At 39.0% G+C, this 22,629-nt stretch overlaps 1 protein-coding gene across 1 annotated transcript in view; it reads left to right on the top strand.

Moving 5' to 3' along the window:
• The window catches only part of KLHL14 (kelch like family member 14), a 136,076-nt gene that overhangs the window by 30,243 nt on the left and 83,204 nt on the right, over positions 1-22,629 (top strand). Inside the window, exon 2 of the mRNA XM_016187204.2 lies at positions 11,614-11,735. Coding sequence (XP_016042690.1) covers positions 11,614-11,735 — 122 coding nt within the window. The remainder of the gene's footprint in view (positions 1-11,613; positions 11,736-22,629) is intronic.

The following is a 22,629-nucleotide window of genomic DNA, read 5'->3' as shown; positions in this document are numbered from 1 at the left end:
CCTGCCTCCCAGATCTCTACCATATATCTCTGCTGTGCCACCAGATGGGAAATTGCCCATTCACTCACTGCTCGTATAAAATACTGAGCTATCATAGGTTTAATAAAGTTCATTAAAATTGGAAAGAGTCACAATTTCTTTCAATCATCTCAGCCTTCTCCCAGTGGATTATGGTGGAAATATCCTTTCCTTCCTCCCTCTCCAGCCCTCCTTCCTCCTTCACTCCCACTCACCCTCCCTCAGTCCTTCTATCTGTTTGCAGACACATTCATCTTTCAGGGAATTGGCAGTATAATGTTCCTGTTGTTTGTTGCAGGAACAGGCTCTGGAAGGTGATTGTATTTACAAGCAGCAACTATTTGTCTTCCCGTTATACTTAGTTGATTTCACATAACCCTCAAAACAGTCCCATTTTACAGGTGATGCAATTGAGATTGATCACTAATCCAAGGAGGATGAACATGAAATGGTAGAAGGAAGTTTAATTTCAGATCTAATTGACTCTTGACTTAAAGTTAATGTGATATTTGAGGGGTGGGATTATGATGGTTATCTATGCCATAATTAAAAGGGATAATGATAGTCCAGAATGCACTGAAATGAAATGAGCAGAATAGTAGGAAAATGGATACCTTTTCAGAAATAAATGGACACGTAAAAAAAGACACCTATAAGGGTCGAGTGGTGGTGCACCTGGTTAAGCACTTGGCAGGACCCATTCAAGGACCTGGGTTTGAGCTCTGCACTTACAGTGGGAACACTTCAGAAGTGGTGAAACAGATCTGCAGGTATCTATCTTTCTCTCCCTTTCTATCTACCCCTCTCCTTTCAATTTCTTTCTCACCTATGGAATAAAATATAAACAAGAAAGTAAGAACGAGCGAGAGAAAGAGAGAGAGAGAGAGAGAGAAAGAAAGAAAGAAAGAAAGAAAGAAAGAAAGAAAGAAAGAAGAAAGGAGAACAAAGTGGCTGCCAGGAGTGAAAGATTGTTAGTGCCCTCACCAAGCCCCAATAATAAATCTGGAGGTAAAAGAAAGAAAGAAAGAGAAAGAAAGAAAGGAAGAAAGAAATGACATATATAGGAATTATCTTTCAATATTTGATTGCTGTTCAAAGATGAGCACTTTCACATTATTCCTAGAAAACAAGTAGATTTTCATCTCATAATGGAAAGAAAAAAAAACTATCTAACAAAACTGACCAGTAACTTTCTTTTTTAAATGTATTTATTTATATATTTTTAGTATCTTTATTGGATGGACACGGGCAGAAACTGAGAGGGTAGGGGGAGATAGAGTGGGAGAAAGACAGAGAGACACCTGCAGCACTGCTTCACCATTCACGAAGCTTTCCCACTGCAGGTGGGGGAAGGGGGCTTGAACCTGGGTCCTTATGCATTGTTACACATGCACTTAACCTGGTGCACCACCACACAGCTCCTGACCAACAATTTTCCACAATAGAGTGAATGTGAAAAGCAGAGGTCTGGGAGACCAGGTGAGCACACATCTTGCCATGTATGAAGTCTTGGACTTGAACCTTGTCACATTGAACGCCATGAATAGCACCAGGGGAGCTCCAGGGATAGTGGAGAGGTGTGTGGTTTTACTCCTCTCTTTCTGTGTCTATCTCTTTTCCTCCCCACAAGTTAAAAAAAGGGAAAAAATGTGCCTGAGTGTTCATTCAATAGTAGTATGCATGAGTAAGGCCCTGAGACAATTCCTAGCTGCCTCATTGGGTATGGGGGGGGGGGGAATGAGAAGAACAAAGGTCCATTTTATTATGGATTTCTAAATTAATAAAAGTAATATAGATGAAACGTGATTTAAAAGATCTCTGTATTATGTGCTTTTAAGTTTGATAGTGTGTCAGAATCAATGAGAAAACTAAGAAACATTTTAATAGGCTGTACCGCCACTAAATCGTAAGCTTTGAGAGTTGTAAACTGAGAATCTGAACCCAAAAAACTGTAAATTTAATTTTTTTAAAGTGAACATTGGTTTAAAACTCTATATCTTAAGAGTACAGTTACACATCTACTCAAGTATATGCTGCCTCCACCACAGCACCCATATCCTTCCGTCAAAGCCCATTGAATCTCTACATCTTTCTTTCACCTTTCTGAAAACCTCTTCTCTGCAGTCAGAATCCAAGGATTGGGGTTTTTATTTGCTTGGTTTTCATTTTTGTTTATTTTTTATAGGGACAGAGAAATTGAGAGGTAAGAAGGGGGGGCTTGCAGCACTGCTTCACCACTTGTGAAGCTGTCCTCCCACAAGTGGGGACCAAGACTTGAACTGATGTCCTTGTGCATTGTAGTATGTGCACACGCTCATTCAGATGTGTCACCAAATCTAAATCTTTGTTTTGATTTTCTTGGAATATATTTTTAAAGTTCTCTTCTCACTCTAGATTAATGATTATCAGACCATTATAAAATAATTTCTTTAACAAATAAATTATAGGGACCAGGACTGTTACTCACTTGAGCACACATGTTAGCATAAAGACCCAGGTTCAGTCCCCAGCTCCCCACCTGCAACCAAATGCTTCACTAGTGGTGAAGCAGTGCTGCAGGTATCTCTCTATTTCCCCTTCTCCTCTCAATTTCTCTCTGTCCTATCAAAGAAATAAATACATTTTAAAACAAAATGCGTAAATAAATAATAAATTACAACTGGGCTAGGAGAGGGCTAGTCCAGTAGAGCTCACACTTCATCATAATCAAGGCCCAAGTTCAAGGAGCACCAGCTACAAGGGGAAGCTTCACCAGCTGTGGGATGGAACTGTGGAGTTGTTGTTGTTGGTTTTTTTTTTGTCTCTCTTCCGGTTTCTTTCCTTTTTTTTATGTTTATTTATTTATTTATTTATTTATTTATTCCCTTTTGTTGCCCTTGTTCTTTTGTTGTAGTTATTACTGTTGTTGTTATTGTTGCCATTGTCATTGTTGGATAGACAGAGAGAAATGGAGAGAGGAGGGGAAGACAGAGAGGGGGAGAGAAAGACACCTGCAGACCTGCTTCACCGCTCTAACTGGGATCCTTACGCCGGTCCTTGTGCTTTGTGCCACCTGTGCTTAACCCACTGTGCTACCACCCTACTCCCTCTCTCCCAGTTTCTATCTGTGCCTGAAAGGGGAATGAGGGAAATTCATTGGGAGTAGTGAAATTGTGCCTGTGTGAAACCCTGGTGATTTAAAAATATATTTTTATAATCTGTAATATGAATTTAATCTAAATGTACCTTAGTAGCTATGAAGTGTTAATAGACTAGTTTCTTGGTTTCCCCTTCCTTCTTTCCTTTCTTCCTTCCTTTCTCCCTCCCTTCATTGCCCTTTCTTTCTTTGTCTTTCTTTCTTTCTTTCTTTCTTTCTTTCTTTCTTTCTTTCTTCCTTCCTTCCTTCTTTCCTTCCTTCCTTCCTTCCTCTTTCTTTCTTTCTTTCTTTTTCTTTCTTTCTTTCTTTCTTTCTTTCTTTCTTTCTTTCTTTCTTTCTTTCTTTCTTTCTTTCTTTCTTTACTTCCTTCTTTTTGTTATCACTGGGGCTTCAGCACTGTAAACTGACTTTTTTCAGATAGAGGCAGAGAGACTGGAGAGAAGCAAAAACACCAAGACACTATAGCAGCAAATTTCCCTCTAGAGCTGAGCTCAAATTTGGATCATGGACATGGGCAAAGCAGGCACACCACTCAGGTGATCTATCTTGCCAGTCACCGGCAAATTTCTTAAAAAGGTTCAAAATTCTCTTGCAACCTAGTTCATGAAAACTTTCTTTTTTTCCCCATGTATCATGGAAAGTAAATATTTATCTGACCTGCTTCCTAATTCTTAAAGCTCCAAATCACTGAAATATAAAAAATGAGACTTTACAGTATTTAAAACACCAGTATGATGAAAAATCTGTTTATTCCTGGAGGCTTGGGGTCATCCTTCAATCATTCATCCTGGGAAACCAAAGTACATAGGAGCTCACACCCGCATACACACACACATGCAAGCATGGCTGTGACACATAGTAAATGTTGGGTGGTTACCGAGACAGAACGGAGGAGACCCTCAGATTCTGTTGCCTTTTTCGTCACATATTTTTCTAGGCAAAAATCTAGGAATTCAAATTAAAGCCAACTCATATTATTAATCTTGGCATTTCCAGTACTTGGTTTAAATTTGTCTAATTCCTTATTTTTGAAATACATGACACTGATCTAAATGGTTCTAACATAAGAGGTGAAAAAGAGACTTTAAAAAACAGTAACAGATCTGGGGGCAGCAAAATAGTTTATCTGAATAGTATGCCTCTTTGTCACTTGTTTAGCCCAGGTTCAAGTCCCACTCCCTACCCCTTTCCAGTTTGTGGTCAATTTGTTGTGCTGAAGCCCCAGCAATAGGTGAAAGAAAGAAAGAGAGAGAGAGAGAGAGAAAGGGAGAAATAAGGAAGGAAGGAAAGAAGGAAGGAAGGAAGGAAAGAAAGAGAGAGAGAGAGAGAAAGAAAGAAAGAAAGAAAGAAAGAAAGAAAGAAAGAAAGAAAGAAAGAAAGAAAGAGAAAGGCTGGAAAGAGGAAGTTTCAGTGTCATGGTTATTCCTCTCTTTCTCTCTCTGCCACTGTCTTCAAAGAGGGGGAAAATAGTCAGCCTGGAACAACAAAGCTTCCTAAGAGAAGAGCAAGAAAAAAATATTAACAGATATAATGATAACATTTTAAATTTGATTATTTATGGTTTGGTTTTTTTTTATGTAGAGTCTCTAAAAGGTATACCATATGAAGGAACTTTTAATTATTGCAAGAAGGATACATTTGTAGATTTTTGCCTAATCCCAAATTAAACCCGTAAGGCTCTGCTGCAATGATTTGGAAAAGAGTAATTGAAACTCCCTTCCTTAGTTAATTCAGATTCCTCTCTTTACTTAGCTACTTCACATGGCGTCTTTTTACATAGTACTTTCTTTTCTTCCTTCCTCCCTTTCTTTCCTTGTCTTTCTTTCTTTTCTATATCGGAGAGATTAATGGTTTATATTCAACAGTAAAATATAGTAGCTGGTACATGTATAAGGTTTCGCAGTTCTTCATATAACACTCTAACTCCCCACCTAGGTCCTCCTCTGACAGCATGTTCCAGGACCTGAACACACCCCCTGTCCCAGAGTCCTTTACTTTGGTGCAGTACACCAAATTCAGCCCAACATCTGCTTTGTTTTTTACGGTATTTTCAAGTTGAAGTTCACACAGATAAATAGTATGATAACTAGAATTGTCAATATCTAATCCATGTCCCCTATTATCTGTCATTATTGCCATTGTTACTATCCTAATTGCACATTATAAAAAGAATGGAAAGTCTGGAGTTAATCATGAGTATTTCTTTCTAGGAGTAACTGAAAAGTTGGCAATGCATTTATATCAAAGTAAAATATTTTATTTTTTTTCTATTTGTTTCATTCTTAAGAAGTAAGAAATTAGAATAATCTCTACTAGATACCTCAAGATAGGTTAACTTTGTAATTTCCAAATGTAAAATTTCTTATAAAAATATTTAAAATATAGCCACTTGAAATAAATTTTCTAAGAACATATAATCAAGATAGCAATGGGGTAGTACAGTCTTTTTAATTAGCTGCCATTTATATATATGGACTCACCAAGAATCTGTGCACAGTTCTGGCGTAAGGTGGAGCTGGGGATGGCACATGGGAACTTAGAGCCTCAGGCATGAAAATCATTTTGCATAACCACTATGCTGTCTCCCAAGTCCTCTTTTTTAACTTTTTAAAATTTTTAAAAAATATTTATTTATCTATTTATTCCCTTTTGTTGCCCTCGTTGTTTTATTGTTGTTGTACTTATTGTTGTTGTTACTGATGTCATTGTTACATAGAACAGAGGGAAATGGAGAAAGGAGGGGAAAGACAGAGAGGGGGCAAGAAAGACAGACACCTGCAGACCTGCTTCACCACCTGTGAAGCGACTCCCCTGCAGGTGGGGAGTCAGGAGCTCGAACTGGGATCCTTAGGCTGGTCCTTGTGCTTTGCGCCATGTGCACTTAACCCGCTGCCTGACTCCCCTCTTTTAACTTTTTAACCAGGTTTGACATGTTGAAACAAAACCCACATTGTCTAAAGGTTGGTGGTTGGCTAATAATAATTTACCTTGAAGCTGCATAGAACTTTTTTCTAATCCTTGTTTTGTATAATACTTATGACAGTCCTTTTAAAAGGTGGGCCAGATGTTATCTGTTTTTTTTTTTAATTTTTTTTAATATTTATTTTATATTTTATTTATTCCCTTTTGTTGCCCTTGTTTTTTTTTTTTTTATTGTTGTAGTTCTTATTGTTGTTGTCGTTGTTGGATAGGACAGAGAGAAATGGAGAGAGGAGGGGAAGACAGAGAGGAGGAGAGAAAGATAGACACCTGCAGACCTGCTTCACCGCCTGTGAAGCAAATCCCCTGGAGGTGGGGAGCCGGGGTTCGAACCGGGATCCTTATGCCGGTCCTTGTGCTTTGCGCCACCTGCGCTTAACCCGCTGCGCTACAGCCGGACTCCCCAGATGTTCTCTGTTTTAAGAAAAGAAAATATTGCCTCCCTTGTACCACCAGTGCAACCCAAGTTGCTGTCTGGCCTACATTTCAGTGAAAGAAGCTTCAATGCTGTGATCTCTTTCCCTTTCTCTCTGACATCTGCCTCTCTGTCTCTGTCTAGGAAAATAAACCTGGACCAGTGAGGCCTAGAGATGGCCAAAATAAAATAATAAACAAATAAACAAAAACAGTCTCCAAAAAGCCAAACAATTACTACAAAGTCATTCTGTCAAAGAGTAAAATTAACACTATACTCTGGGTCACCTGGGACTAATATAATAAAAAAGTTAAAAAGTATACTGTTAACTGTAAACCATTAATCCCCCAATAAAGATAAAAATATTATTTAAAAATCAAATTAAATTACATTTATAAAATGCTATGTACCCAGTACAGTTAGAAGGCTTATGTCTGAATGCTTTTTCTGCCACTTTGAGAACTTACTCACTTTTGTAGTACTGGCTTATGTGTTTTTTTTTTCTTTTTTTTCATGGAGATAGATAGACTGATTGATAGATAGGCAGATAGGTAGATAGGTAGATAGATAGATAGATAGATAGATAGATAAATAGATAGATAGATAGGTAGATAAAGAGACCACAGCATCCAAACTTCCTTCAGTACAGTGGGGGGTGATCTTGAGTCTGGCTTTCACACATGGCAAAGCAATATACTATCCAGGTATATTGCTTTTTTTTTTTAAGAGTTTTGAAAGAGCCATTCAGTGGAGAAAGTCACTCAAAGTGTATTTTGCTATTGAATGTGTTCTGTGTTCTGTGACCTACTTTTGGATTCTATGTAGTTCAACCTTCACAAGGTAAAATTTTGAACTTTATTTGGAATTCAAATTAAATACTCTAGATCTTGGAAAATTGAGTAACACAAGCTAACTACAAACATATTAGAAATTTATTATGCAAAAAGTTATAATAAATTAAATAAATGACAATATAAATTTAACTTCAATAAATTTATAATGTGAGTGGCACTGTGGTCATACCTAATTAATTCAAAACAGTGCTTCCTTCACAGAAAACACCAAGCCAATGAGGGTTGGTAGGATCCTTTATTTTCATTTAATTCCCCCCCCTTTTTTTTTAGCTTTATTGCTGGGGGTTGGTGCCAGCATATGAATCTACTGCTCCTGACAGCCATTTTTCTCCCATTTTATGGATAGAACAGAAAGAAATTGAGAAGGGAGGGGGAGATAGAGAGTGAGAGAGACAGATAGACACCTGCAGACCTCCTTTACCATTTGTGCAGGGATCCCCACCTAACCCCCTGCAGGTAGGGAGCCGGGGACTCGAGCCGGGGACTCGAACCGGGGTGCTTGTGTGGGTTCTTTGTATTGTGTGCACTTAACCAGGTGCGCCACCTCCGGACCCCATTTTCATATAATTCTTCATCACATTTTCTGAGGCTGTCAGAATAGTTCAGAGCGTTGTCTTTATAGTCTTGTTGGTATTGTGGAATTGTTATTATTTAATTCTTCTAGTGGCTTATGAGTTGGTAGTTTTAGTCCAGTTCTCAGAAGAGAGTTTACAGTGACTGATTCTTTGAACAGAGGCCAAATATTCTAGACCCCCTCCTCATCTGCAGAGATGGTCCCTGAAAGCCCATGTTGAAATTTATCAGTAGAACAGAGAAAAGTTGTCCTTATCCATGAGATGATCTTACATACATAGTCATGTCTTGTTTAAGACAGCATAGTTATTTGATGAATAAGATGAGGTTTGATGGGGGCCAGGAAGTGGTGCACCCAGTTAAGTACAAATATTACCAAGTGTAAGCACCTGGGTTCAACCCCCCCGCGCCTCACCCGCAGAGGATCTGCATCACAAGCGGTGAAACAGGTCTGTCTTTCTCTTCTCTATCCCTCCATCTCCTCTCAGTTTCTCTCTATCCGATCTAATAAGGAAAGCAATGATAAAAGTAAAAATAAAGGGAAAAAATGGCCACCTGGAATGGTGGATCCTCCATGTAGGCACCGAACCCCAGCAATAACCCTGATGGCAATAAAATCAGTAAATAAATAAACAAAGAAATAAATAAAATTTAAAGATGAGACCTGATTATATTGCTCTATTCTCACTACTACTTCAACTAGTCTTCTACTCTATGTCTAATTGGTAGATATTGACCTCCCTGGCAGCATGTAGGTGTAGATAGTCTCCACAGTCATATGACTGTTACTTCGAACTGAACTGGTCTATCTATACATGGAAAGTGATCACAGCAATCTAAAAGGAACAGTTGTGTCACCATGGAGGTATCTCAGAGAGTATAGAACAAGATAGGCATGTGTGAAGCTCAAAGTTCAAGCCCACTGAACTGCATGTCCGAAACTATGTTCTGAACTTCTCTCTTTCTATAAATTAATTACTAATTAATTAATTAATTAAGAAAGAAAATGAAGTATGAAAACTATTTTCTCTTGGGAAGGCAAGATACTTTCCTGTATAGTACATTTGTTTTGCTCTGCATGGCCTAGGTTCAAGTTCAGACCCCAGTACATTGGAGGGAGCTTGGGTGCTGTGGCTTTTTTCCCCTCTCCTCTCAATCTCTGTCTCATTTTATCTGAAAAAAAGTCAGCCCAGAGTGACAAAACACTGGAAATTACAAGGTCCCTACCCCTTCCTAAAACAAACAACAAACAAACAAAACTACTATTTATCCTCATCATAATTTCTTTTATATTCAGGCTGACTATTTGGAATGAAATTACAAAACTACAATATATATAATATAGTCTTGCATTCAGTCACTATGGATTACCAAAATTATTTGTCAAAAATTTTTGACTATCTTATCCAAAAAGAGAAATATTTACTACAGTAAGTTTTCTTTCTTTTTCATTGTGAGGGTTCATGCCTTAAAATGCAATCATTGATATATGAGTACGATTTCATTATGCACCAGGACCCCACAGTTCTTTTCCTTCTCCTTCCCCAGAATCCTTTGCTTTGAATCAATACACCATTCCCAGCCCACATTTCATTCTGTGCTCTCCCTCCTGGTCCCTATTTAGTAAATCCCACTTTTGAGTAAGATTATTTGATATTTATTTTTCTCCTGTTTTTTGTTTGTTTTTCTTACCTCACTTAACATGATGTCTTCTAGTTCCATCCAAGATGATGTATAGATGACTTCATTTTTAACAGCTGAGTAGTATTCCATCACGTATATATACCATACATTTTCTAGCCACTCATCTGTCATTGGACACCTGGGTTGATTCCAGGTTTTGGCAATTAAAAATTGTGCTGCTATGAACACATGTTTACATAGACCACTTCCGACAGGTGCTTTTGTTTCCTTTGAGTAAAACAATGTCTTCTAAGCCCCATTCAACAAACTATGCCAAATGATTGAAATTCTTGAAGTCTGGAGTTCTTTGCTGTTCACTTTTTGTTTCCCAGATCCTAGTCTATAAGGCATATAGGTACAGCTTCGAAATTGTTTACATTTTATAGAAATTGAATTTTTGTGACAAAAATTAATATTGGAAGCTGCTACCACACCAGACACTCCTCTAGAAGTATGGCTACCCTACCAGTGAGTCCCTGACAGGAGTTCCTTCAGAAGGCATTTCCTACTGAGGCGTATACAATACATTCAATGGCACCAGAGTTCCAGTAAAAGAATTTTCTCATTCCCTTCCTTCACATGGGAATGTCATTAACTGTATTAACTTGACTCTGAATGTTAGGTTCTTAACCAACAAACAAAGCTTCTCCACAAGGGCATACTTTGCCAAGCGTCCAAACATCATTGAGTCAGAACGAAGTGCTGAATGTGTACTAATGGATTCAGAGCCACACTGTGGGTTGTGATCATACTTTAGAGGTAGAGGAACCTTTTTTGTGTTTATTGAATTTTTCTTTTAGTCATGGTTGTTCCACCATCACCTTCAGCCTCTCAGGTAAATGAAAAGTTCAATTATATGTAAAGTGACCGTTAAATCAGCAGGCCCCTTGTGGGGGTCTGGGCCTCCATTCCCTGCTCCAATCGCAAGTATGCTCAATCCATTACTGTTCCTGAGGATCTTACATCTGTCTGGTCGAGTGTGCCGGCCAGGGTGCATCTTATGGCTTTTACTGCATATGAGATGTTGCAGACCTGTTTTCGGGAGCTGCCAGGCAGACTGGGAATCACAGTCACGGTTAATAGCAGCGAATTGCCAGCTTTCGATGGGTGGATAGTCACTCCTTTCAGTGGTTGCCCCCTGGGGGAGAAGGTAGAAAAACAGAGGGAGGGAATTACAGTGACTTTGCACAGTTGAGCAGGTTCATGCCGCTGGATCAGTGGCAAGCATTGGCAGGGCTCCACTCTGGGGAGACTCAAAACAACCTCACAGTCTCATTTTTACCAATCGGTGCTGCTGTGTTGCCAGTGGTACCCAGAGGTGGGAGTGGGGATGGGTATAAGGGAGGAGGAGCTTTGACTTTTTGGGGAAGGGATGGAGACCGAAGTCTCAACTCCTTTAAACAAACATTAAGTCATGAGTGTACTGGTTAACCCATCCGAGTTAGTCTGGTGCTACTAATTTTACCAAGCCACTATCTGCAGTTCCCTGGGTGATTAAAGAGTTGGCTCACAAACTCTCTGCATAACCTTAATTTTTTCAAGGTTCTTTGAGTGGAGAATGGCTTATAATAATGATTTTGACTAATACGATTTTTGACATGCAACTTTAATGCTTAACCTTAGTACAACTCCACAGCATTTCATGTGTACTCAGCTGTAAAGAGTGATGATTTAAAGGGATAATATAAGAAAGAGGTCGTTCTAGAATGAACCTTTAACAAATTGCATAAAGGGAGCTTATTATTCCATGAGGATGGGGATATGCTGTTCTTCTGATCATTACTCTGCTTGGTTCAAAAAAAAAATTGTTGAGACATGAATGGGAGAAGAAACAGGGAAAAATGAAATAGAAATCTGCAAGCAAAGAATATTCTTTTGATGGTTATGATTTTGTTGCCACTAAAAAGGCTCTACAGTAATGTGGTTATTCATCTCCTCTTTTGTTTTGGGTGAAGAATTCGCTCTAATAAGAAAATGCTGTTATTGGTTGGAGGATTGCCTCCCGGGCCAGACCGGCTCCCCAGCAATTTGGTTCAGTACTATGATGATGAAAAGAAGACATGGAAAATACTCACAAGTGAGTACCTTTCTTTACTTGTTTACCCATCTATTTATTTCAGGTTAGATCTGTCTTGATGAATTTGAAAACATGGTTAATCAAATTAGACATTTTATTGATTTGTTATCCTTTGGAGGTCCGTCTATGTAACACAGGGGATTTAGAGTCAAAGACTAAATTAACACTGCAGAGGTGGCTAATTTGGTAGGTGAACAGGCCTAAATTAAAACTGGCCTGAAATCACAGCAAAAGTCTGTTTCTGTGCATGCTGAGACAGGGGCTGAAGGGTGACTGAGATCTTTAAGAGATGGGGAAAGGAAAGGGAGGACAAGAAAAGAAAAGAAAAGAAAAGAAAAGAAAAGAAAAGAAAAGAAAAGAAAAGAAAAGAAAAGAAAAGAAAAGGAAAAAGAAAAGACAAAAAAAAAAAAAGAAGAGACGAAAAGGAAAGAGAGGAGAGGAAAGAAGAGGAAAACAAAATCTTCAAAAAAAAAAAAAAATTCTTTGACCATTGAAAAAAGAGAGGCTGGTTAACAACACTAGTAAATATCCTTAGTGAAATGATTATTTAGTTCATTGTCTTTGGAACTAACACGAGTTCTGTCTTTTAGGCATTTTTGCTCATTGATCTTTAGTCTGTAGAATAAGGTCTTCAGAGAAACAGTCCCCCCACTCCCATCTATTGCTGCATGGTTGGGATGGACAGATCTATTAGGAGCCCATAGCAGCCGTATTAAGCTGTGCTTGCAAACTTCTACTCTGGATTCTCCTCCACCCCTCCTTAAAGCATGGTTGTGTTTCACAGCAAACCTCTTGCCTTGGGCACTGAGATTTGGAACTTATTGTTATATAGCTTATGATACCCAATCTGACTCAGTCATGGAATCAAAATCATCACTTCTTGAGTGCAGCAGGCTGTGTGCACCAGTCCCCTTGTGGGCACAGTGGCTGCACTGGTCAATAAAACTAAATTTTAACTGTCAAAATTGCCCAGAGCTGTATAGATAAAATAATAAATGAGCAATTTTGATCCATAAATCAAAGGCATACATGTAAGACTGGCAAAAGTTGAAGTTAGATGTTCTCACTGAGTGTGGTTTGTAAGAAGTTATCTATTTTATCAAAATGTTTTTAAAAACTCATGTTCTTTCCAGAAAGCCCTTTATGATAATAAAAATAGAACAACAGCTTACCTATAAGAGCAGAGGAGATGCAAAGACATGGGAGGTGGTGCTTGAAATAATACATTTTAGAGCTGACTTACCCAGTGAAACCTACAGTAGCATTGTCCAGGAACTGCAGCACGAAAGCTTCCTGGACACCTATCCACGACGGTGGTAGTAAAGAAGTGGTAGAATCGTAGCAATGAGATTAATAAAGGAGAAGGAAGAAGGAAAAATAAGTTAGGAGATGCTTCAAAATGATTTTTATCCTTTTCTTGACAAAAGATATCCTTTAACAGTGATTTAAACATTTAAATGAAGACCTGAGCTAGATTTTAAGATGCATCAGAAAATAAGGCAAAATAAAACCAAAGACTCAATTTTTCGACGCTTGACCAACACAGAAAACCCACACAGACACCAGGAGGAGGAGAGAGAGAAGAACAATAGGTTCTTTAAGAGAGATAACAAGAAAGTAAGAAACAGAGAGTGTTAAACCTGACCAACAAATGATATTCCAAGCACATATGTTTTCCCAAATATATCAGCCACGGTCTAATGTTCTGTTTGTTTGAAGTCCTTTAAATATAAAGAAGACTTCTGAGTGGTAACACAGCAGGTTAAGTGCATATGCTACAAAATGCATGAGGATCTGAGTTCGAGCCCTGGGCTCCCTACCTGCAGGGGGTTCACTCGCAAGCGGTGAAGCAGGTCTGCAGGTATCTGTCTTTCTCTCCTCCTCTGTCTTCCCCTCCTCTCTCGATTTCTCTCCTATCTAACAACAACAACAGCTATGACAACCATAACACCTACAACAAGGGCAGTAAAATGAGGAAGATGGCCTCCAGGAGCAGTGGATTTTGTAGTGCAGACACGGAACAAAGTGATAACTCTGGAGGCAAAAAAAAAAAAAAAAAGGTAAAGAAGATTTAAAGCAGGACAAGTTGTTTAATAATCAAGAACCTAAAGGGGAGTCGGGCTGTAGTGCAGCGGGTTAAGTGCAGGTGGCGCAAAGCACAAGGACCGGCATAAGGATCCCGGTTCGAACCCCGGCTCCCCACCTGCAGGGGAGTCGCTTCACAGGTGGTGAAGCAGGTCTGCAGGTGTCTATCTTTCTCTCCTCCTCTCTGTCTTCCCCTCCTCTCTCCATTTCTTTCTGTCCTATCCAACAATGACAACAACAATAATAACTACAACAAGGGCAACAAAGGGAATAAATAAATAAATAAATAAATAAAAATTTTAAAAAAAGAACTTAAAGGTAACAATAGGGCAGATGACATCTGGATTCTTCATATTGGAAGAATCTACTAAGTCTATTTTAGATCTATTTCAAGGGCCCATGATTTTGCTAATGTTTTATTTTATTTATTTATTTATTTATTATTGGATAGAGACAGAGAGAAATTGTGAAGGGGGAGATAGAGAGGGAGAAAGACAGAGAGAGACCTGCAGCCCTGCTTCACCTCTTGCAAAGCTTTCCTTCTGTGGGTAGGGATCAGGGGCTTGAACCTGGGTCCTTATGCACTGTAATGTGTGTGCTTAACCAGGTCCACCACTGCCTGGCTCTGACTTTATTAATTTTTGACTCAGCCCGATAGCTAACATGCAGGTGGGCTGAAAGTATTGTCTAGGAAGATGGTGTCAGAGTTGGGAATAGGACTAGGAAGCTGGATCAGGGTAGAAAGAAGCTCCCAAATACGGGAAAAGTATATAAATACTATTAACTGTAAAACCCCCTGATCTGACCTAAAGCCCATGTCTATTCATATTCAGCATAGGAGCCTATGTAACTTCAGTATCCCTGTCAGTCTGAACTAGCATTCTGTGATCACAGCCAAGAACATTCTAGGCTGCACTCATTTGGGGGCCAGTCTTCCTCGAGTAGCAAAGTATGTTGATCCAGTCTCCCTTCAGAGAGTGAGACATTCCCTGCCATTGTTGGTCTACATTGAGGACAAGGTCCTGGAGAGGCCCACAACAGGGTTTATGATGATGCTCCTGATGGAGATGACCAGTGATAATGGAGAGCGGGATCTATTCGTGGTCTAGGTCCATCATGACTATGTGGAAATCCCAAGATTCCCTGATGAGGGCACCAGATAACGGGTTGTCTGGTTGTGACCAAAAGGACAATCATTAAAGTGTGCCAGTCTCTTGTCCTTTCCCAGCTTTTGTAGTCCTTACTTTATCTGACATGGTGAGGTTTACAGTGATTGAGGGAAGTGAAATAGGAAGTAGGTGAGGAGGGTATCTAGGTCTAAGTAGAAGCTACATGATTAAGTATTTCATGGTGTCTTTTTTTAGTTCTTTCTACTTACTTGCTACACTTACTGAGTCACTGTAGACTATTGCACACTTTTACTTTAAGGTGTATATTTCCCCCCTAGCTTATGGATACATGTGCACATGTGCTCTATCTCCTAGGCCCTGATCTATATGCTTTTCAGCCACCAAGTTGCAGATGTTACCATGATGCCAAACTGACTTCTCTGGGCAGATGACCTCACCAATGAGTCCTGGAACCCCACCTACCCAGAGCCCTACCTTACTAGGGAAAGATAGGAATAGACCAAGGATATGGATCGACCTACCAATGCCCATATACAGCTGAGAAGCAATTGCAAAAGCCAGAACTCCCACTTTCTATGCCCCATAAATATCTTTGGTCCATAATTCCAGAAAGATAAAGGATAGAGAATCTTCCAGTGAAGGGAATGGAATATGGGACTCTTGTGGTGGGAGCTGTATGGAATTATAACCCTCTTACCCCACAGTCTTGTCGATAATTATTAAATCACTAATAGAAAAAAAAAAAAGATAAAGAAGACTCATTAAATTAGTGTGAACAATTACCACTAACAGAATTCTGTGTCCCAATCCTCTCCATTGTAAACTGTAGTAGTTCTCCCAAGGTCATAAGGACATATGGACTGATAACTAGCTAGCTGTCTATCTGTGTATGTATACACATATACATACCTATTTTTTTTATTTCTTTTATTTATTTCCCCTTTTTTTGTCCTTGTTTTTTTATTGTTGTTGTATTTATTATTGTTGTTGTTATTGATGTCATCATTGTTAGATAGGACAGACAGAAATGGAGATAGGAAGGGAAGACAGAAAGGGGGAGAGAAAGACAGACACCTGCAGACCTGCTTCACCACTTGTGAAGCGACTCCCCCTGCAGGTGGGGAGCTGGGGGCTCAAACCGGGATCCTTATGCTGGTCCTTGTGCTTCATACCACGTGCACTTAACCTGCTGTGCTATCACCTGACTCCCCACATACATACATTTTTCCTTCCTTTCTAAGTCAACCCTACAGCTATTACTACTTCTAGGTGTTTTCACTTTCTCTTCTTTTCTGTCAAATAAAAACAGTGCCTGGCTTCCTCTGGTATTTTCCAGATTCACTTCCCTTTCGTTGCTGGTAGAAAAACAAGATCCCTGGTAACAAACACTTTGGATCCTGTGGAGTGGGGTACAGAGCCCTCTAGTTTACTTCCTCTGCCATTTACCCCTCTGGGAGAAGGGACCAAAATTCTTTTAGGGGTGCAGAAGGTGGGAATTCTGCCTTCTGTAATGCTTCTTTACTGGACATGGACATTAGCGTGTCAATTTAAACCTCAAGCATGTGTGTCTATCTTTCCCTAGTGAGGTCGGGCTCTGGAGAGGTGAGGTTCTAAGAAGCAATGGTGAAGTCATGTGCCCAGGGAAGTTATAATGGAATTAGTGTAGCATCTGAAACTTGGTGACTGAAAGGCAATAAAATGGAAAGCAGGACAAAAAAAAAAAATTAGTAAACAGAAACCATAAAGTAGGAATAGAGCAGATGAAAGTAGACACCTTAGGGTGCAAGTAAGCTAGGAAGCCTATTTTAAGTATGTTCCTATGAGAGTGCATTTTAGTAATCTTTGATAGCTAACATGGTGTGGACTAGAAATATTGTCTAAAAAGATGGCATCAGAGTTGAGAATAGAACTAGGAAGGAGGATTAGGGAAGGGCGTTGCTCACAAACTTGAAGAAAATGTCTAAATGCAATTAACTGTCTACCACATCAAGCTAACACAGGGCCCATATCTATTCATATTTTGCACAGGAGCCTGAACAACATCTGAGTTCCTATGATACTGAGCTCACAGTCCATGGTCACAACTGGGAACATTCTAGGCTGCCCTTATTTGAGGACCAGTCTTCCTCTTCAAGTGGCAGAGTAGGATGACCCAGCCTCTCTTCAGAAAGTGGGGCTATTAGTGCTGGTTCATAGTGACAGTACAGTCCTGAAGAAGCCCACAAAAGGGCTTATAATGATGTTCCCAATGGATGTGACCAGTGATGGTAGAGAGAGGGATCTATTAGGGGTTTAAGACCAATATTATCTATGGGGAAATCCAAGGATTCCCTGTCCCAGGTGATGGGATGGCCTGATAGTGGCCTAAAAGGCCATTGTTAAGCAAGCCAATCTCTTGCCCTTTTCCAGTTTTTCTAGTCCTTTCTTTATCTGATGAGCTTAGATTTTTCTCCCAGTTGTTAAAGCATTAAATGTCATTTGCTGTAACCAAACTGGTATTAAGTTTATTAACCAGGCCTCAAGTAGAAACTAACTTTTAAAATAATTTTCATATGTTCTTAGTCATCTCAGGCTAAGAAGTGAAAACAAATGGCTATCTCTTAATTCCATTCACTTGATCTGAGATTGAAGGAAAAAAAATACCTTCATATACAGAAAAATACTTATAATGTGAATATGTTCAAGTACCTTGAACTTCTTTTTTATTTAAGAGATTGCCAGGGTTTAAAGCTGAGTCTTCATGCATGCAAGTCCTGTGCTCTGTAAGTGAGCCATCTCCATGGTTGCTATAAACTTGTTTTCCAGATTCAAGTATGCTCATAACTTTGAACCAAATGTCTTCTCTACTTAAACTCTTCATTTCACTAGAACTTGCACTCAAAAATTAGATTGATACCTGTTATGTTATTATTATACTGCCTCAGGTGAAATCATATTTTTCAGGTTTATTGAAAAAATATAGACAATTTATCTTGATGGTTTCTTCTGTTTGGTTTGTAGTTTATAACCAAGGAATTTTATTTGGGTAAATTGAATAAGTCAAACAGCTGACAGATTTCTTCTCTATGTGGGCCATCTAATAGTAAAAGTGAAAGTGTAATGATTCTCACTTGCATAAAAGACATCCAAATTTTCCCCAAGTTAAATGAAATGTTAGGATTACAGACTTCTCCACCATCATTTCATTTGACCAGGAAGAACTGCTGAGCTAATTGGCAGGGAGGTGAGGGTGACAATTAATGTGAGGAGACAGCTCCTCGCTTAGGGCCTGCATACTTATTGACTATCTTCACACAGACTAACAGATAAGCTAGCAAACAAAACCTCAAAGTTAAGATCATCTAGACTCTCTGAATCTGACCATCCTTGCCCTCCTGACTCAAAAAAAATTTTTCTCTGTCTGCTTCACAGAACTGTTCCTTTGAAAAAGATGCCTTTCCACAGGCAGGGAACATAGTCATCCACTTATGGAAAACACTATTTTCACACACGAGATAAGGAAGAATCCAGAGGAAAGTCAGTCATAATTTTCTTGTCCTTAGCTCCTACTTGTTTGTTATTTGTATTTTAGAGACACTAGACAAGGGTTATATCTAAAAAATAGTAAAATGAATGAGACGAGTGGATCTTTATAACATAATTGAACACAAAATTCAACAGTCATTCTCTGCTTTGGTCTCCTCAAACACCAAAGGAAACAGTGATTGTCACAGAAAGGATTATTTTGATAACATGTGAACATATACTGTGTTTTAAACCCTCCTCTTTGTGGGAAAAAAAAAGAAAAAGAAAAGAAAACATTTAATGTAGCATTTTATAATTGATGTTAGTAATAGCAATGGCACTCCTCAGTCTTCATCAAAAACATATTGAGAAATAATAAGCAAAGATGACAGTGAAATCCATTTGTAAATGTGAAGTCTTAACTAATAGCAATAAAATTGGCATTGTTGTTCTTTTGACTGTTAATAAGAAAAGGGAAGTGAAAATGCACTTTCACCCATTTTTATTTTACAGTACTGTGCTTGCATTTCTCACTCCTGCATGCAGTCTCCCGTTTCATTCTTGACTTATTAGAAAGCAGTACGGGAGACATGAATACTAAAATGGTCAATGAAAAAACATGCTCCTTGCACTCTGCAGTTCCTAAATCCTTGGTGCAAAGATCAGACAAAAGAATCCCCATGGCTGTCATGTCCTTGCCAAAGTTTTTAGGAAGTCCATTTGTTGAAGCACCTTACATTCCATTGAAGAGCCACTGCTGAAAAACTGTCTACTCTGTTTGTATTCCCCACTGACCAGTTTCTTTGCTGGTAGTAAATGTGTTTTCCAAGAATTGATGTCATTTATCCAACATTTCAGATGAGAGAGTCTGCTTACTGGATGCTTTTTATTATTATTAGTGATTTAATAATTGTTAATAAGACTGTAAAATAACAGGGGTATAATTCCATACTGTTCACACCACCAAAGTTCTGTGTCTCATCCCCTCCATTAGAAACTTCCCTCTTCTTCTATTCCCTCTGGGAATATGGACCAAAATTCTTTATGGGGCACAGAAGGTGGGAGTTTTGGCTTCTGTAATTGCCTCTCCTCTGAACATGGACAATGGTAGGTCAATCCATACTCCCAACCGGTTTCTATATTTCCCTAGTGGAGTAGGACTTTGGAACATATTGGTGAGGTTGTCTGCCCAGAGAAATCAGGATAGAATCATGGTAGCAACCAGATGTTTCTTATTGCTTTCTATGCACAATAACAGGGGAAAGGGATTGTGTGCTAATGATAGCCGTCCTTTAATAACAGAATCAAAATTGGGGAAGTGAACAAAGAAAAGCTTTCTCATTCTTCATATTTATCCTGCTTACTTTTGTTGGGAAGGAAGGAAATGCCATCTCCCGCCTCCTCTCAGTGTGCAACTTTGCCTTTTGCTTGGTGCAAGGACTTGAACCTCTATTTTTTTTTTTCAGCTACACATTTTAAAAAAAAATGTACAGAGATTTCCTAGTTTTCTTTCCCCTCCCCCAATCCTTGGAGGCTTGATCTCATCTAGGCAGGAAGGATTTAAAGACTGGAATTAAGGTATTAAACTTCAGTTCCAAAACATAAGCATAGATTAGAGCATAGCTAATATCTGAGCGATGGCAGACGGGTATAATAGCTTATATATGCACTGTTTTGCCATGCACGTGACTCAGGGTTAAGCTCAGCCCCACTGAATTAAAGGAAGTTTGGGTGCTGTGGCCTCTTTCACTTTCTCTCTCTGCCACTTTGCCCCTCTGTCTTTATCATAAAACAAACAAAAATAAAACAATAGCTCATTGCCCATTTTGAAGGAATCAAAAACCAAGTTCAACTGAAGGTTTTGCACCTATGGATTTTATTTATGCTATCTTTTTTATTATTAAGAATCAAAACCTACAAATAATTTAATTTCTAAATAAGTCAGTAGTATCTGTTCTTACCACAAAAGAAACTTGGAAAAAAATGAGATGTTTTCACAATGGCTCTGGAAATGCTTTGGAAGAATTTAAATATTTTCACAAACCTCATTTTTCATGTTGCAAACTATTACTGAAGACCCACTCCATGTGGGTAGAAGGTAAGACAGAATTTTTCGACACTCAATAAACCAAGGAGGCAGTCATAGAATGAACCAAGAGATGGATAGGGGAAGATCACAGTACAATGGGCTCATAACAAAGGGCCCTTTACTCTAAACCTTGGAGACTAGGAAAGCTTTCTAGAAGTGATCTTCATAACAATAAAAAAATGGAAGGGGGGCAGGCAGTGGTGCACCGGATTAAATTCACATACTACGAAGCGCAAGGACCTGCTCAAGGATCCCAGTTCAAGCCCTGCTCCCCACCTACAGGGAGAAAACTTCAGGAGCAGCAAAGCAGGTCTGCAGGTGTCTGTCTCTATCTCCCCCTCCACTCTCAATTTCTCTTTGTCCTGCCAAATAAAATGGAAAAAAAAATGGCCACCAGAAGCAGTGCAGTTGCACGAAGACTCAGAGATAAACCTAGAGGGGAAAAAAGGGGAAGGGGGAAGAATTATCAAGACAAATAAGTATTTAAGAGTACTGCAGTCACAAGGACCAGTATAAGAGAATGTCAAAAGATAAAAGTGAGTCGGTGCCTTTTAAAAGCTGAAATAAATGTTTGTATCTATCTGTGGGAGAGTCTGCAGATTAGGGAAGATTGTGTGAGTAAGAGAGTGAACCAAGAACCAGTGGAACTATTTTAAAGATTTGTTAAAAGTAAATTAAAGTATTATGGCTTGAAAGTAGAAATTCCCCTCCATATCTTGTTTTTGGTGTTAGTGAAAACACAATTTTTGCTACAGTTGCCTGGCAGTTGCTCTCTTAGCTTAAAACTGGTCATTTTAGTTCATGGAATAATTGTTCCCATGTCTTTGAACAAAGAAAGAAAGGGAATTGTGCTTGGACTTTTAAAATATGTTAGCATCTAATTTTACCTTCAATGAGCTCAATTCTAATTTGAGATACATGGATGCACATTGCTATATATCTTGAATTATTTGCTACTGTGTACTCACGCACCAGTGCGTTAGTGGATTTTTCATAGATTTTTAAAAAATATGTGTGGTGGTCACTCCAAATACTGTATCTCAGGCAACTTGGCGCCTAGTAAAACCAGCTGGCTTTATTTTTGGTTTGCATCCTCCTTGAATAAAGCAATTGCTTTTTCTCCAGAGCAGCATGTGTACATAAAATTCTGATACCTTCTTTACAGACCAGCTCTGGTATTTTCTACTGGCACAAACACTGTGAGTCATATGGACTGATTAACTTTGCTATGTGACATTCCTAGGCATAGTACAGACAAAGTTTGGAAAACCATCAAACGTACATATTGAAAGGTTAAACAACCTCCTTGCTAAACCCTCTCGGCTTTCCACATTCATCTTGCTTATTCAATAAACATGCTCTAAATACAGAAGGTACAATACTGAGTCAAAGCAAATATCATCATTCCTTGATCAAGCTTAAAGTTTAGTGAGTGAACCAGCAATAATAGATAATTCCTTACAGAACTACTTAATAATAAAACTTAATAAGTCTCTGAAGGAAAAGTCTAAAACATATAAGATCTTACTATGGAGAGACATGATCTAGGAGTCATTGGAAATATCAACAAAGAAGTACCCAGTGGAGCTGAGAACTGTAGGATGAAGTTGAGTTTATTAACCAGGTGCCCAGATGAAAATATGAGAGAAGGTTGCTCTGGGGTAGTTAATGTGAAATGCTCTAAGACCCTGCAGAAAAGCAGTGCGTGATGGAACTCAAAGAATGAAGAGGAGTAGCATATGACAAGTGGGTAACGACGTTGGCAAAAGTCAGAACACTTGGGCACCTCTGTGGCATGTTCACAATATGAAGTTGTGTATGAACTACCTGAAAGAAAGGAGGTGTCATTTGGCCTGACTTGAGAGAAGCATGCAGGGAAGTGAGCCCCGCCAGAGGTTCCAGGATTGGGAGAAACATAGGCTCTAGAGAGGCGTCCGCCGATTCCAACATAAACAATGCAACGAGTATCATCTATCTCAGCATGCTTCACCTCAGGCTGTGTCCAGAGACGTCAGGTATGAACTGCCAACCCTTCACCCTAACCTCATCACTCGGGTGATACCTTTTCTTTCATGGTATTCTTTAA

The sequence above is a fragment of the Erinaceus europaeus genome, chromosome 15, assembly GCF_950295315.1.
Source record: "Erinaceus europaeus chromosome 15, mEriEur2.1, whole genome shotgun sequence".
NCBI classification, from domain to species: Eukaryota; Metazoa; Chordata; class Mammalia; order Eulipotyphla; family Erinaceidae; genus Erinaceus; species Erinaceus europaeus.
This window is presented reverse-complemented; position numbering and strand designations above follow the sequence as displayed.